Here is a 17,096-nt window from a genome sequence, read left to right as displayed (position 1 = left end):
AAAAACATATAAAACATTTGCTTATATATGATATTTGTGTGTATCTATTATATATGCACATATATATAAATATATGATATGAGTTAAAGAAATGCAAGGAAATAATAAGCACTAACATCAAAATAGCAGTTTCCTTTTTGAGAGGATAAAAGGGATGTGATGTAAAGGGGGACACAGTGGGGGTTTCATCTGCATTGGAAATGTTTTATTTCTTAATCTGAGTGGTAGGCACACAGGTTTTTATTATATCATTCTTTACACATTTATAATAAAATACATTTTATAATAACAGTTTTAAACAGTAGGAGAGCACATTAGGACATTCTTTATCTTTTACCTTTGTAACAATCAACTTACATTGCATTTTTACTGTATTATCTGATGTATACTGTAGCCATTATCCGACACACACTGATTATCAGATACATTTATACTGTACTATCTGATTTATTCTGTATCATTTTGTGACAATCAGAGATTATTCATCCAATATTTTAACTGACTAGAAGTAAATAGATGTTAATGATACATAGATGGGATACTTTATGGGGACTATTTTTGTAAGTGATCAGTATGTTAGTATATATTTTTCTGTTATAAAATCATTTGTTTCTGTATGCAACCTTGTAACTGTGACTTAAAAAAACAAATACTTGAATAACGAGAATCACTGATACTTCAAACATTTTATTTAATCCTCAAAAGACCTGGATAAAGTTGATCTATTATTCTCATCTTCCACATGAGGAACCAGAGGCTGAGTCATCCAGCTGGCAATTAAGGAGAAATAAGATCTTCATCTGCTCTGGGTAATCCAACACAAGGGGCCAGTTTATATAGAATCAAAGCTACTTAGAGCAAAGCTTTCCAAACCTTTTTCTGCCATGACAGATTCTAGATGTCAAAATTTTCTAATATACATTCTAAGGTAGGGTATATGTGTCCAAGGAAAGAAAATTTGGCCCTAAAGGGATGTGGAGGAGTAGCCAAGTTCATTTATATAATGGATCCTGCTTTCAAAAGAAGGGGGAGGGATGAGCAACTGCTGAGGTAGGAAGAAGATGAGAGAGAATGAAGTGGAAGAGGGAGAGAGAGATCGTTTCTTGCCCCTTGTTCTGTGGCCTCTGTAATCTGATCCCCCCACAAGCCCAACTAACCTGAGCATTCTAAAGAAGAGCCCAGGCTGGCGACCTTTAAACAAACAGAGGAGTATTATTGACTCTAAAAAGGTTTAGTAATGACACAAATACTGATCTAATTTAATAGGCTCTATTAAATTCTTTTTTGTTGTTTAATTGAACAACAAAAATTAGAATGGGAACCTATTCTTGTTGAGTTGCAAAGCATTTAGACATTTAGAACCATCTGCAATGCATTAATTTGTGTAATAGACCTATTTCATTAATAAACATTATTAATCTGTAAAGCACAAGTTCCTTGAGCAGGGTGACTAAATAAAAGTCATACTATATAAAAAAAATCAAACCAGTTTTAGAGATTTCTAACAAGTTTTAATATCACACGTACACACATGTACAAATGGTCCCTGATTTATAATGGTTTGACTTAAATGATTTTTCAACTTAACGATGGGTTTATCAGGACACAACCCCATCGTAAGTCGAGGAGCATATGTATGTTTATGGTAAAAAATGTGGAAAATACAGAAAGGCAAAAAATTATCCTGAATTTTAAAATCCAAAGGTAACCTTTATTAGTATTATGGTGTATCTGATGACACGTTATAAACCAGTGTTTTCTATATTATGTTGTTCAAGATCATAACAGTTCTATTCTCCCTTGTTTCTAAATAGCTAAATTTGCTGCAAATCATTCCTTGTTAGAGGATTGAGGAGAGAAAGCCAACTGGGAGTTTCCAAGGGCTGTGTCCTCTGCTCTTTCTGTAGATGTAAACACTACTCCAGTGGTCTTTAGAGTGAAGGATGTAAGGGCACAAGAGCTATCATTTTGCAGCTAACAAATTATAATCTGATCTTTCCTGAACTTGCTTTATAGAATAATTTTGTTAGGACTCAAGGATTATCTCAAGTCCTTTATTTACAGATTTACTCAACTAATCTAAATGACTTGCCCCAAATCACAAGCTAGTGTCGTAGGACAATTTATTGAGATATTAAGTTGTGTTCTTCTAACTGTGTCTTGAAACCTCCTACTCAAACCATTAGCCACACTTTCCAAATTTCCTTCCTTTAGGGCTTTAGCAAGATAAAATGCAGAAAAACAGGAATTAAAAGCTCTTATTGTATTTTGTAAGAAAATCTGCCAAATGGCCCTGGTGAGGTAGGAGGAGTAACTTTAGTCAGGAGAAGGAAAGAAGGATGAGGGGAGGGATGGAAGAAAAAGAGGACGATTTCCGGCTAGGAAAGAGAGAAAAGTCACTCTTGGCCAAGTCTAGGAGGGACAGGCTTCTTGGAGCTTATAAGCAGAAGCCACTTTCCCTATTTAAATATAAATTAGATAACTCACCAAAAAAGAATAAATGCCACTTTCAAACAAATATCTCACTTGGCTAAACACTGATTTACACAATGGAAAGATTTCCTTCATTAGTGGGTTTTTTATTTCCTTTGTAGTGAGAAGGGAGGAATTGCCCTAATTTGCTCATTGTTGACCTCTTTTACATATTAGAGGTTTTTTAACCTCTAACCTAATTAGAGGTCACATATTAGTGGGTTTTTTTGGTCTTTAATCAGTAATAAATTTCACAAGAACAATTAGAGAATTAAAGAAAGTGAAAGAATGACATACTTTGGAAGAATAAAAATATATAAACCGGCCGGGCGCAGTGGCTCACGCCTGTAATCCTAGCTCTCTGGGAGGCCGAGGCGGGCGGATTGCTCAAGGTCAGGAGTTCAAAACCAGCCTGAGCAAGAGCGAGACCCTGTCTCTACTATAAATAGAAAGAAATTAATTGGCCAACTGATATATATATAAGGAAAAAAAAAATTAGCCAGGCATGGTGGCGTGTGCCTGTAGTCCCAGCTACTTGGGAGGCTGAGGCAGAAGGATCGCTCGAGCCCAGGAGTTTGAGGTTGCTGTGAGCTAGGCTGACGCCATGGCACTCACTCTAGCCTGGACAACAAAGCGAGACTCTGTCTCAAAAAAAAAAAAAAAAAAAAAGATACATATATATATATATATATATATATAAACCTACGTTGAACACCCCCAGATGGAAATGAGCCCGTGAAAAAGTACTTGAAGGGAGGCAAATGAACCCATGATGCTTGTGAAAGTGAGATGATGTCATCTGTCCAGAATACTATTGAAATCCTGAGAAAATGGTAGTTACTTACCTTCAGATAGGTAATCCTGACATCTTTGGCATCTTTCATGAAACTGGAAACACCCCGACAAATTCTGGCCAAGTTCCCCACATAGTCTTCCGTCCTGTGCAGGTAACATCTTTGAAATCAGGTCTCCCTGCTCAGGGCCTGCGGGGAATGCATCATATACACATTAGTGTCATTAGAGTTTACACTTGAATAAAGTAGAGACAATGTCACTGCTTTTTCTTACCAGTGCTTTCAAAATCTTTTTCCTGTATTCAAACATAGGAGTGCATGTTGGTGCAACCATTTCCTAGGACAATTTCACATCTATTAAAAACTGCACATATCCCTGACTCCAGGAATCTCATTACTAGAAATGTATTATTAGTACACACATACATATATTCATGCATATAATTTTATTTCTAGAAGAAATCATGAAGATTATTAATAGTAATATGTTTTGGAAGAGGGACTTGATGGGGTGGAAGAAGTTAGCTTTCATTTATTTGGTGACTACAAAGTCATTTCTTCCCATCTGCTTCCTGAACCCTCCGAACCCTCCTCTCTGCCCCACATGACCCCTATGAGGAGTTCCACTGTAGAATTCATCCCTGTTTTATGTAGTGTTTGCTTTCTTATCTTTCTCATTAGACTCTGAGCCTCTTGAGGGAAAGGACTTGGTCTTGCCATTTTAATTTTGTCATTCTTCTGTGCCTTCTTCTGACATTTCACTTAAGATATGGTGATGTAATTGTCCACTAATCTATTTTCCTTTCTCTGGACTGAGCTCCTAGAAGTCGGGAGCTGTGTCACAATCATTGTTTTATTCCCAGCATCTCCATTAATACCTAGTACATAGATCCAGGATGGCAAATTCCAGGTGCTCATGACACCAGTTCCCCATCCTGCACCCATGACACAATCTACCACCTCATTCAGTCAAGCCACACCAGAACCTCAGAGCACTTCTAGGCAGCTACTTCTAGTACCATCGTTAAGATAAATCATCCACTCTCCCCACTTGCTTGTCTGTGTCACCTACAGGAAAATTAAGGTCAGCAAACAATCTCTAAGGCAGGATTAGAAACAGATTTCCTAGCATCCAGCACCGTATCGAGGTGCAGTGGAACATGATCTCATCTGTTCTTTCTAGGGGTTTATAAGAGAAGTGAAGATAATTACAAGAGCTATTCAAGAACTGAGATCTAGAAAGACCAAGCTAGGAAAGAAATTCTTCCACATGGAGACCAACATGAAAGCACACTCAATAAAATAAAAAATAATATTAAATATCAAGATATTTCGGAGACTTTTTATTATTGCCTCCCTTTTGTAAATGGTGTTCATTATTCAGTTTTAGCTCTTTTTCTAGTTTTGGCTCTTAGGACTATCATGACCAATGGGCCCATCCGTGAGGGCTGACAGACGCATGGGACTGGCTCAGTAAATGGAAGTTGTAATTGACAAGAGGTGTGTATTAGTTTCCTATTGCTGCTGTAACAGATTGCCACAAATTTAGTGATGTGAGATAGCACAAATTTATTATTTTACAGTATTCTAGGGCAGAAGTCTGAAGTAGGTCTCACTTTAGACTTCTGAAATCAAGATACCTTAAAATCAAGGTGTTGGCAGGGCTGGTTTACTGCGGAGGCTTCAGAGAACCCTTTTCTATACCATTCCCAGCTTTTAGGCCCCACCTACATTCCTTGACTCATGGCCCCTTCCTCTCCCTTCAAGGCTAGCAAAGTAGGGCTGAGTCCTTCTCTTGCCGCCATCTCTGTTGATTCTCTTCTGCCTCCTTCTTCCACTTTTAAGGAACATTGTGATTACATTGAACCCACTCCAATAATCCAGAAATATCTCCCTGTTTTAAAGTCAGTGGATAAACAACCTTAATTCCTTCTACAACCATATATTCTCTTTGCCATGTAATGTAAACTCACAGGTTCTGGGGATCAGGGTGTGGATATCTTTGGGCAGTCATTAGTTTGTCTACCACAAGGGCAAAGCTCAAAATGTCAACTCACTGGCAGATTTTCTAGGGGCAATAGGCTTAGTCCTCATCAACCACCTGTTCAGAAAAGCTATGGAAACCACATACGAATGCCCTACAGCCCCTGCCTGACTACTCTTGATAAATAGCCCACATTTGCTCATCTGGGAAGAGAATGTCTCCTCTGCTGAGCTTGCTGTGTACCGTCTTGCTAGGGGAGGGTTACTGGAGAAAAAAGAATATAATAGTGTCACATAGGCTTTGTTTGCTGGGATTTTTTTTTTATTTTTTAATTTTTTTTTTTTTTTTTTTTTTTGAGACAGAGTCTCGCTTTGTTGCCCAGGCTAGAGTGAGTGCCGTGGCGTCAGCCTAGCTCACAGCAACTTCAAACTCCTGGCCAAGCAATCCTCCAGCCTCAGCCTCCCAAGTAGCTGGGACTACAGGCATGCGCCACTATGCCCGGCTAATTTTTTGTATATATTAGTTGGCCAATTAATTTCTTTCTATTTATAATAGAGACAGGGTCTCGCTCTTGCTCAGGCTGGTTTCGAACTCCTGACCTCGAGCAATCCGCCCGCCTCGGCCTCCCAGAGAGCTAGGATTACAGGCGTGAGCCACCTCGCCCGGCCTATTTTTTAATATTTACATTTGTAAGGGATCTTGGCTATCTAGGTTGTCACTGATGGGCAGGGTGTGCATGAGCAGCTGAGAATAGGGGCCGGTCCCCAGCTGTGTGCATGAGGAGGAAGCTGAGTCAGATGGTGGAAACCCACATTCTTAGTTGATAGGTGGGAAGGAGTTGAGTATTTGGGAAATTATTTAGATTTTGACATGTGTCTTAATCACTACCTGTTCTGTGCACATCCGAACGTAGCAACACGTGTAAGGTTGCTACACAATATAAAGGAGGGACACTATTTTGCTCTAATGAACACATTCTGAATATTATTTCAAGACAATTGATATCTGTTTAAAAGGTCAGGCAAAAAGTATTTGATACCACCCCAGCATGAATAGATTTAGCCTTCCTGCCTGATGTTTCTCCTAAAGATTTGATGAATTTGGAACCTTAGAATGGAATACCAGACAAACCACCTGCCTTACAAGAAAAGTCTACGGGACTCTACAATAGACCCCAACAATTCCAGTAACGGTGGCTGTTCTCTGTTCATGGAACAATGAGACTGGATGGATATAATGCATCGTTTCCTGGCTTTAGTTTCTGAAACACGTGAGGTAAGCCCCTCCTCTATGGAGACCAGTTATGCAATGTCATGGCAGTTTTGAGACTCTGATTCAGGTGTTGCTAGCTACAGCTGATATAAGTGGAAAATAGTCAGCTAGAAGGAGCCCGATTTATTTTTCATTTCAGAGGGGAACAACCTCTTACTCTGTTTAGTGGTCAATACAGTAACCAAGGAAATGCACTTGGCCCACACTGGCAGCTCTCATTTCTAAAATGCTGTGTCTAAGCTACTCTGCAGAAGCCCAAAGAAGATATCTTCTGCCTTAAAACATAAAACATCATTGTTTTGCCAAGGTGGATTATTATGAGGCATGATTAGTACTGATATAAGGTGATTCTTATGTAATATTTCTGTAGTTTGGGGTTTATGCATAAACTTTATGAGGTAAAGAATGACAGTGATTCAGAAAAGGATGTGAAGGCACTAAATTGCTCTGCTTATATGTGAGACTAACCTTCACAAACTGGGAATTGAGGATTCTAGACCCATTTTAAAAAACTCCCTTGATGTTCAGTCAGGATAGAGCTGGACATCTACATCTTAATAAAGGAGGGAATTGTTTTTTTCAAGTTCTCACCCTAATAGCATTTTCTTCTTTCAGCTTTGAAAATGAGGTCTAAAAAGAGAGAACAGCACTAGAATTTTGAAGAACAATGGAAGAGGAATGGTGTTTGGCAGACTTCAAAGCTTCTTTTAAGAGGCTCTGAAACTTTGATTATCCATAAGCTGTCACTTGAAGAAACGCTATGGAATGACTCAGAAATGTCTACCATTTCCAAAGCTACACACAACTTGATTTCAGACATCTAAGTAAAAGTAATCTTTTAATACTTGCCTTTGTTTTGTGTTGGTAAATCTTCTATTGCATTCAGTGTCTCACTAATTGTTTCACTGACACTTTCGTAAATAGAGAGACTGAAATTACAAAACAGCTGGAAGAAGTTGGGAAGGTCCCAAGTTTGCACAATATCCGCTTTTTTTGTTGGGTCTTTAGATAAAGCTGGAAAAAAGTAAGACTCAATTGAGTCTGTATCTGAAGTGAAATATGATTGAAAAGCCTGGTCAAATTCTTGCTGCATCTGTTTAAAGACGTTGAAACTCCTGTTAAAGAGAGATTTCACATCCATGGTCAACTGGCTGAACACGTCCTCCATTTGGGTCAATTGTGCATCTTCCTCAATGGACTTTTCACTGACGGGGAGATCTGCTTCATCTTCTTCAAGGAGAGGAAATAGAAATTGATATATCTTCCTAAAAAACTGTTCAATCTGTGGGGTGGGGGACAGAAATAAAACATTTATTTTCTTTCTGGATCATTTCTTATTGCAAATTTTAAAGTCAACTTACAGTAGTCGTTCCAAATCAAGAACCATTCTGGGTATGCTAGGAAAAGGTGATTAATTTTAAAATAATTTATTAACACTCTTGTGCCTGGATTTGACTTTGAGGAAATAGGATCTGAAATTCCTCCTGGTTTATGTTTGCTCATCAATCGCCTTAAAAGGTCAAGTTTTCAATACTGTTGGCAAGCTGGTGACAGTTGGCATGCCATTGCCTATATAAGGCATGGTGGAGATTGCCTAAAAACTGTGAAGAAGGCTCTTTTCACCTCTTAGTTCTTTTTTTAAAAAATAATTTTCAGTAGAATGTCATTAGTGTCTTTATACTTTTCTCTTTCCCATCTTGTAAATTAGCCTATGGACAGGAAACACACCTACATTCAACTAGATGCTCAATACAGCTTAATAGGTTACATGTTAGCAGTGATCAAAGCCCTCCTTGGCTATAGTCAAAGGAATGAAGCTGTAATTGTAGAATTTCTGGAATCACTCACTGGAAGAAGGTATTCCAGCAGTTGCACTATGCTCTGCTTCATCTGTGTGGCACGCAGGTCTGGGCAGACCATAGTTGCCCTTATACGCTAGTGATGCGGGTGTGTTAACTGTTATCAGCTATTGAACTATTACTGCCCTGTGCTTTGTAAAGAATTCTCCAAGACGTTTTAGAGGACTCATGCCTTTCTCAGAAAGTAATCTGGGTAGAATACTTGCCTCCCCCTCGGCCGGCTTCTATTTACTTGACTCCATTCACGAAAACAAAACTTAAAAGCCCCAAGAAAATGTTATAAGATCACACAAGTGGCCCAGATGAGAAGAGCCCACAAATCTCCGGACTTTCAGCTGGTGCTCATTCCACCATATTCTGGTGTATAAAAGAGTGACAGTGGCTCTAAAATAGAGCAGATGCAACGAACAGTGGAGGCAAATTGACTTGGCACATTCATTCTCCTAGAGTTTGCTCCCTTTGTAATTGAGTATGGCATGGCCAAGCCAGGAGCATACGCTAATTAGTGCCTGCTCTAACATGGAGAGTAAAATTCCACTTAATTCACTTAATTCAGCTCACTGCTTGAAAGAGGAGGGAAACCCAGGCCAATTAGAGCCTTTTATGGGGCACAGCTCATCCTATTCAGGTCACTACCATCTGTGATTCCCTCCACCCAGAAGATAGCCAAAGAGGACAAAAAAGAAAGCATGCCAGTCCTACAGGACATACATGGATAGGGCAAAAGGGGATATGAAAGAGTGTGTGTGTATGCCTGTATGCACATGTGTGTGCATGCTGCATATAAGAGGGCAAGCACATTGAAGGAAAGATTCAGGAGGCAGAGAATGTCTTCAAATATTTGGCCTCCAGGGCAAAAAATTAAAGCAGACTGAAATCAGAGACTGCAATACTGTGATTCAAAATGCAATTCAATAATGTTTATTGGATGCCTAAAATGCTCAAATGAAGACAAATAAGATATGACCACTGCCCTCAAAGAGCTTACAATCTAGTGGGAACGTGTTCATGAATAACAAATACAAGGCAGAAAGTCAGGGTGTTTCAAAGAGAGACACATACACTGTCATTAAAAGGAAGGATAAATAGTGAATGGATGTTCTAACTTATAAATTGCATATACACAGGTGATGATACATAAGCATTAGGGTCAGATATGAGAATGCAAAATGCCAGTATTCTATTGGCCTATCTATCTCTATTCTAAATATTAATATAAATTAATAAAAATGTAAGCTGAAGTAGGTGCCTTAAGAACTACGAAATCTTGAGCTCTATTTTTCTCTTACCGTATTTTTCACAGAGGACCTACTAGGTTGGCAGGTTGTATGAAATCTCATGCAGTTACTTTCCAGGCAAGACCTGCATTCATCCCAGGAATCCGCCAAAGACAGCTGGCATAGCCTCTCTTCTTCCTCCAGATGTTCTTGAACTTCATTCATAAGTTTCAGGGCCTCCTAATTAAAAGTAGAAACAGAAGTCCTATTTCCATCTCATGATTCTATGTATACCTTATTTTATTTGACCCTTTGAAATGTGTATATTCTAAACTAATTCTTCAGTCTTTCTCCTTCAGACCCCTGGCAGCTGACAGATCTCTAATGCTTTCTGTTTGATTAAGAGCACTGACTGATCCCTATGCAAGACTGCAAATCTTATTCATCGGGTCGTTCTTTCAACAAGTATTTATTGAGTGTTTGCTATGTGACAGGCGTTACACTAGATGTGAGTGAGCCCACAATGAAGATGCCATCCCCATCTAGGGAACAACTGGGATTTGCTTGTTGACTTGTCTGTTTTCACATCTAGTCCAAGGGAGATTGGAAGTGAGGCTTTAAAGTTCATTTATGCTGCCTTTAATTGTTATATGTTTTTTTTGCTTTTTTTCTTTGAGACAGAGTCTCACTTTGTTGCCCAGGCTAGAGTGAGTGCTGTGGTGTCAGCCTAGCTCACAGCAACCTCAAACTCCTGGGCTCAAGCAATCCTGCTGCCTCAGCCTCCTGAGTAGCTGGGATTCCAGGCATGTGCCACCATGCCCGGCTAATTTTTTCTATATATATTAGTTGGCCAATTAATTTCTTTCTATTTTTATAGTAGAGACAGGGTCTCGGTCTTGCTCAGGCTGGTTTGGAACTCCTGACCTTGAGCAATCCTCCCGCCTCGGCCTCGCAGAGTGCTAGGATTACAGGCGTGAGCCACCGTGCCCGGCCTGTTATATGTTCTTAAACATCGCAAGGAAGTGCAATTCTTGTACAGCAAATCAAATTTACCCACTGAGTTACATTCCAATTGCAGAGATGCCGTCTTTGGACCATCTTCATTTTTTTTGTCCGTGTTCTGAGCACTCCACCTCGCGGTGCTTGCCGAACTTGGCCAGGCCCTGCTGGGGTGGGAAGGAACCCAGCAGCAGTGACACCTGTCCCTGCAGGTCTCCGCCCTCTCCTGGAGTTCCCCACAGGCCAGCACCATGGCACAATGGGCCTTTCTTCCTGGACGCCTGCCTGACCCCAGTCTCCCTGCTAGTGTGGACTTCTGAAGCCTGGCCCCTCCCGTGTCAGAGATATGGTTCAGGAGAATGAGGGGTAGAATGGATCCGTCCATAAGGAGACAGCCTCAGAGCTAAAGGCGACTGCTTTAAATCAAAATGCATGCGGGTGAAGAGTTTATGTACTTCAAACCATTTTATTATGCCTTTTTACCCAATGGAAAAGAAAAAAAAAATCACCCTTTCCTGGCATGTCAAGCCCAAAGAATTACCCAGGCACTGACAATCTTCTTTGCCTGGCTGGGATTTTTCAGGTGCCCTCATTGAAAGTTTTGGTGCTAAGCCAGATAACATTTGCTACAGACCACATGAGAAAAATGGCACAGCCCCAGCCTGCCAAAATGCACTTGTGACCCAGACAGGATTGTGTGTTTGTGTGTGTGTGTGTGTGTCCTGGAGCTTTGCAGAACAATTTTGCAATACTACATCTTCTTAAGAACGGTGATTTCACCCTGAGTAGCAACAGTCCCCCGGGATTTTCTCTATCAGTCCCAATTCTGAATAGTATACTCATTGTCCTCATAAATCAAAATCCTAATATTACCAATTCCACGCTACACTCACTCTGTACCCTTCAGTAAATTACTTAGTATCTCTAAGCCTCAGTCTCCTCATTAGCAAGTAGGAATAATAAGACCTACTTCTCAAGGTGTTTTTTTTTTTTTTTAAGTGGAGACAGGGGGTGGGGTGGGAAGGGTCTCATTCCCACTCTGGCTGGTCTCAAACTCTTCAGCTCCAACAATCCACCCCACCTCCGCCTCCCAGAGTGCTAGGATTACAGGCGTGAGCCACTGAGCCCAGCCTCAAGGCTTTTACATTGTAGAAGATGAACAAGCAAGGCAGGCACCCAGGACATTGTAATAATTAGTATGCTCACACTTCCTTCCATTCATCCCGTAGAAGCATAACAAAAACCATTTACCAAATCACACGTCCCCAGTTTTGGAAATAAAATGTTGCTATGGAGGAAGTAGATCTCTGGTTTAAGAATATCTTCTCCATTCCTGCTAAATATTCCAACTGACAGAGCCCATGCTTGGAACTCTATTCCTATGGTTTACAGCGTATCAAAAGTACCATATAAACCCGGTGTGGGGGCAAACTAACCTAAGCTACTCCAGGGCTTCCTACTTTAGGAAGAGTAAGTTTCAGATGTTCTCACTTAAATAGTAACAGGGACCCCTCCCTGGGATGAGGAAGGGGACGGTGAGGACTCTGGGTCACCCGAGGATGGCTGGAGCCCAGGACTGGGAGGCATGGTGGTACCAACACCCTGTTTGCCAACTCCTAATTTGTCTAAACTGACCTTTTATTCTAGGATTAAAGTAATTTTAGGAAGGGGGACTCAGGGATAAACAGGTTTTTTGAAAAAATTAACTTTCTAATTGCCCTAAACTTAACAGTATAATTCAATGAATTTTTATACAATAAGTAGGTTTTTCAGAGTAAATAAAAATTCTACTAGTTCCTGGGATTCTTCAGAGCTACAACAGACCCAACATTTGTTTACTCGACCTGCCCCAAATTGGAATGTTCTTTCTATAGTCCCATACCCTATTTCCCTTGCCAGGAGGCTCAGGAAAACTAAGAAAAACAGAAAGTCCCGTGGTCTGCGGTCTCTCTCCGGGTTCATTGGTTCAGTAGTGCAGTAGCATGTTAATTAACATCTCACACTCCCGTTTTCTTAGCTGTAAAATGAAAGTAACAGCTTACCCAGATGTTCAAAGCATTCCATGTGATAATGTGTTGTGTAAAGGGTCTATTAATGATATCTAGTGTCACAATTCCCAGATGGCCAGGTTCACAAGCCCACCAGGGGAGAACCCAGCTGGAGGGGCTTCCACGTTTTCCTGATGAAGAGGAAAACGTGGAAGCCCCTCCAGCTGGGGAAAAAAGATTTCCTCAAAATCTTTTTTTTTTATTATTTTTTTTTCTTTTTTTTTTCTTTTTTTTTTATTATTTTTTTCTTTTTTTTTTTTTTTCTTTTTCTCAAAATCTTTTGATTGCTGCCAAAAGGGAAGATGGCTTGCAGCTGCTGGTCAAGCAATCTCCTTTTCTTGCCAGGAGCCCTGCCTGACTCGGTTGGTAGGTGTGGCTCCAACAGCAACCAGTCTGGTGACAGGCTGACAAACCAGTTGCATAATGGACTCCCAGAGGCCACGATGTGCAGAAATAAAGTGATGCGAGCAGCCATCTAGAATTTGGTGGTTCCCAACTTTATTTTTATTTTTTTGAGACAGAGTCTCACTTTGTTGCCCAGGCTAGAGTGAGTGCCATGGCGTCAGCCTAGCTCACAGCAACCTCAAACTCCTGGGCTCAAGCAATCCTCCTGCCTCAGCCTCCCAAGTAGCTGGGACTACAGGCATGTGCCACCATGGCCGGCTAATTTCTTCTATATATATTAGTTGGCCAATTAATTTCTTTCTATTTATAGTAGAGACGGGGTCTCGCTCTTGCTCAGGCTGGTTTCGAACTCCTGACCTCGAGCAATCTGCCCGCCTTGGCCTCCCAGAGTGCTAGGATTATAGGCGTGAGCCACCGCGCCCGGCCCCAACTTTAGATATACAGGTATAAGTAGGAAGTATTAGAACTTCTACTTGTTTTTTTAACTAAAACATTGGCTGAGGGTCAATGGGGCATCATTTAATCTGTATAGACTCAGTTTTTCACATGATGCAAAGAATTCTGGAGATTGGCTGTACAACATTGTCAATGTATTTAACACTACTGAATAGTCCACTTAAAAATGGTTAAGAGGATAAATTTTATGTGTATTTTACCACAATTTAACATTTAAAAACAAATAAAAATAAAAATTTACTCTTAATATTAAAATTTCAAGTATCTTTCAAATTACTTTTGTGATGGTTTTTATTTCCTCTTTAAGGGTAATGTTGGAAAATAACCCTCACAAATTTAATTGTTTTGAGTGTTAATTGTTAATGTTATTAAACTATAAGCTATGCACTGTAGTTTATACTATAGGATAGAAATAATTTTTAATATCTATCCAAGGACATTTGAATATAATATGTATTCTCTGTTGGTAAAATACATAGTTTGGGCTAATGTTATTAAGCAAAGCTATTTGAAATTTTCAAAATGGATTAGGCTGATATATTATTTAATATACACTGGTACTCTCTTGAGGTGCTTATGTTAGACACTGTGTGGCTGACTGCACGTGGGAACTTTGAGAAAGAGAGGCCCCTTCCACATTCCAGAAGCATTCATTGGCCATGGCTCCCTCTCTGTTCACTTGAAGCCAATTGCAGTGAATTGCCGTTTAAAAGGACTCAGGTGGACTGATGGATTTTATTATCTAGTTTTAACCAACCTTAACTAAATAGAAAACTTAAAAAGATTCTTGACAAAACAAAAAGAAAGATTCAGCAGATTAAAAAAAATGGAAATTTAAGTTCAGGTGGAGAAAATATGAATGACAGAGCTGATGGTTGGTCGTGAGATCTTTTTTTTTAATTTTTATTTTATTTTTATTATTTTATTATTTTTTTTTTTGAGACAGAGTCTCGCTTTGTTGCCCAGGCTAGAGTGAGTGCCGTGGTGTCAGCCTAGCTCACAGCAACCTCAAACTCCCGGGCTCAAGTGATCCTTCTGCCTCAGCCTCCCAAGTACCTGGGACTACAGGCATGCGCCACCATGTCCAGCTAATTTTTTGTATATATATTAGTTGGCCAATTAATTTCTTTCTATTTATAGTAGAGACGGGGTCTCACTCTTGCTCAGGCTGGTTTTGAACTCCTGACCTCGAGCAATCCGCCCACCTCGGCCTCCCAGAGCTAGGATTACAGGCGTGAGCCACTGCGCCCGGCCTGGTCATGAGATCTTTACATGCCATGTGACAAAGTAGAACTATGATGATCTAATCAGATTTGACAAGTCGGTTAAAAGTTTCAAAATGTCTAGAAGATTATTTGAAATATGGATTTATATCCATCCTAACGATGAATCTCACCCCAAATGTCTATTGTGCCTTGAGATATTAATAATAGCAATTCATGTATCTAGTTTATAAATAAATTAACATGCATACAGTTAGGAATGAGTGCTAACAATTATTTTTCATAATAGGATTGACAGATCAAAAACTTTGGAGACCACTAATCTAGCCAAAAACTCCTTGAATACTTCTGACTCAATATCCTAACACAGAAAGGATTAAGAATAAAGTATTTTTGAGAAAGCAGCATTTCTCAGAGATGAATTTCCCAAATTCCTGGGTTTGGAGTCCTGCAAAAGCCTATTCTACAAGGAACATGGTTCTTTGAAGAAATTTGAAGTTTCCTTCAAACTTTTCCTCTAATAAAAGCAGCTCTCCAGAAAATATATTATTAGGAAAAATAAGTAATTCATCAATTGCACTAACAAATACAGTATTTATGGTCCAGATCTGTTTGAGAACAGATATTATTTTTAATTACTGTACCTGCTTATCTGCTTTGCATTTCTTCAGGGTTTTCATTAGATTGGTGTGTTCCTCCTCTTTTTTTTCCATCATGATTTTCATCTGTTTAATACCAATTAAGGCCTTCTTCACCTCTTCGTCCACATCTATCTCCCCAGCCTCAGAAAAACCTGAAGGACACAGTGCAGTATTTTCTTTGAGACCTGACCGTATTACAAAACAATGAATTCACCAATGTTTCATGTTCCCTAAATAGAGGCTTAATTGTTCTTTCATAGCCTCATACTCTGAAAGCAGATCGTAATGAATTAGCTGTCGGCTGCCACGTGGACAATCCCTTCTGTTCCTCCCTCGTGAGCTCCTAAATGAGTCAGAGTTCACTTAACCTCATTCTTGTCATTTTCCTCTGGCCCTGTTTTCATTTATCCATTTTTTTTTCTTTAAGTGTGTTTATATTAGACAAAATTTTAAATTTTCTTCACAATTTATTATTAATGCCCAGCTGGGGATCTCAAACAGTGAACAATTTCTCTTTCTTTCAGTTTCAATTACCTTCCAAGGAGGCATCAAACCTAAAAAGTATCTCATATAATATGAGATGCCTTAATGACCTAGTGGGTGTCTCTCATATACCTTTTTTTTCTTTTTAAGAGCTGGGATCTGGCTCTGTTAGGCTGGAGTATAGTAGCAGGATCATAGCTCACTGTAACCTTGAACTCCTGAGCTCAAGCATCCTCCTGCTTCAGCCTCTGGAGTAGCTGGGACTGTAGGTGTGCACCACCACACCCAGCTAATTTTTAAAATTTTTATAGAGACAGGTGTCTCACTTTATTGCCCAGGCTGGTCTCGAACTCCTGGACTCAAGTGATCCTCTTGCCTCATCCTCCCAAAGTGCTAGGATTACAGGTATGAGCCAGCACGCCTAGGCCTTATACACCTTTAATTAAAAAAATTCATTGTCGGCCGGGCGCGGTGGCTCACGCCTGTAATCCTAGCTCTCTGGGAGGCCGAGGCGGGCGGATTGCTCAAGGTCAGGAGTTCAAAACCAGCCTGAGCAAGAGCGAGACCCCGTCTCTACTATAAAAATAGAAATAAAGTAATTGGCCAACTGATATGTATATAAAAAAAAAAATTAGCCGGGCATGGTGGCGCATGCCTGTAGTCCCAGCTACTCGGGAGGCTGAGGCAGAAGGATCGCTCGAGCCCAGGAGTGTGAGGTTGCTGTGAGCTAGGCTGACGCCACGGCACTCACTCTAGCCTGGACAACAAAGCGAGACTCTGTCTCAAAAAAAAAAAAAAAAAAAAAAATTCATTGTCATTCTCACTTCACAATAGTCAATGTGGCCTCCTAAGGAGCTTACTCTTGCCTCTGGATTTAATTATAGACCCCAAATGAGCTATATTTTAGCAAATTTATCTTCTAAGTGTTAAGTACCCAAAGCATATATCACCAAGCATAGGTTGCAAGTTAATGGCTGCAGAACAACCAGATTCAATGACATTATGTACAACCCATTTTTTCACTAGCTTAAGAATAACTGCACAGATTACTCTAATTGTTTAAATTTTTCAAATGCTCGAAAAGTATTTCACTGTTCATTACAGCCGTGCTGAGATGACACCAACCATCTGGATGATAACAAAAAAAATGCAGTCAAAAAGTTGGCAAGTTTTATCTACACGATACAAACATCTGGAAATGTGAACACTTGCAGAGACTTGATTGGAATTTTCTATTTTTATC

At 39.9% G+C, this 17,096-nt stretch overlaps 1 protein-coding gene and 1 long non-coding RNA gene across 4 annotated transcripts in view; one reads left to right on the top strand and one right to left on the bottom strand.

The window, feature by feature from the left end:
* LOC142861627 (uncharacterized) overlaps positions 1 to 17,096 on the top strand; it is a 355,037-nt gene that overhangs the window by 313,687 nt on the left and 24,254 nt on the right. The gene's annotated exons all lie outside the window — the stretch shown is intronic.
* Positions 1 to 17,096, bottom strand: part of CLUL1 (clusterin like 1) — a 28,684-nt gene that overhangs the window by 10,314 nt on the left and 1,274 nt on the right. For all 3 annotated transcript variants that reach the window (XM_075993767.1, XM_075993769.1, XM_012746247.3), the window contains exons 3-6: positions 15,374 to 15,522; positions 9,671 to 9,838; positions 7,372 to 7,804; positions 3,318 to 3,455 (exon numbers count right to left, since the gene is read on the bottom strand). In XM_075993767.1, coding sequence (XP_075849882.1) covers positions 3,318 to 3,455; positions 7,372 to 7,804; positions 9,671 to 9,838; positions 15,374 to 15,522 — 888 coding nt within the window. The remainder of the gene's footprint in view (positions 1 to 3,317; positions 3,456 to 7,371; positions 7,805 to 9,670; positions 9,839 to 15,373; positions 15,523 to 17,096) is intronic.

The sequence above is a fragment of the Microcebus murinus genome, chromosome 17 (assembly GCF_040939455.1).
Source record: "Microcebus murinus isolate Inina chromosome 17, M.murinus_Inina_mat1.0, whole genome shotgun sequence".
In the NCBI taxonomy this organism is placed as follows: Eukaryota; Metazoa; Chordata; class Mammalia; order Primates; family Cheirogaleidae; genus Microcebus; species Microcebus murinus.
This window is presented reverse-complemented; position numbering and strand designations above follow the sequence as displayed.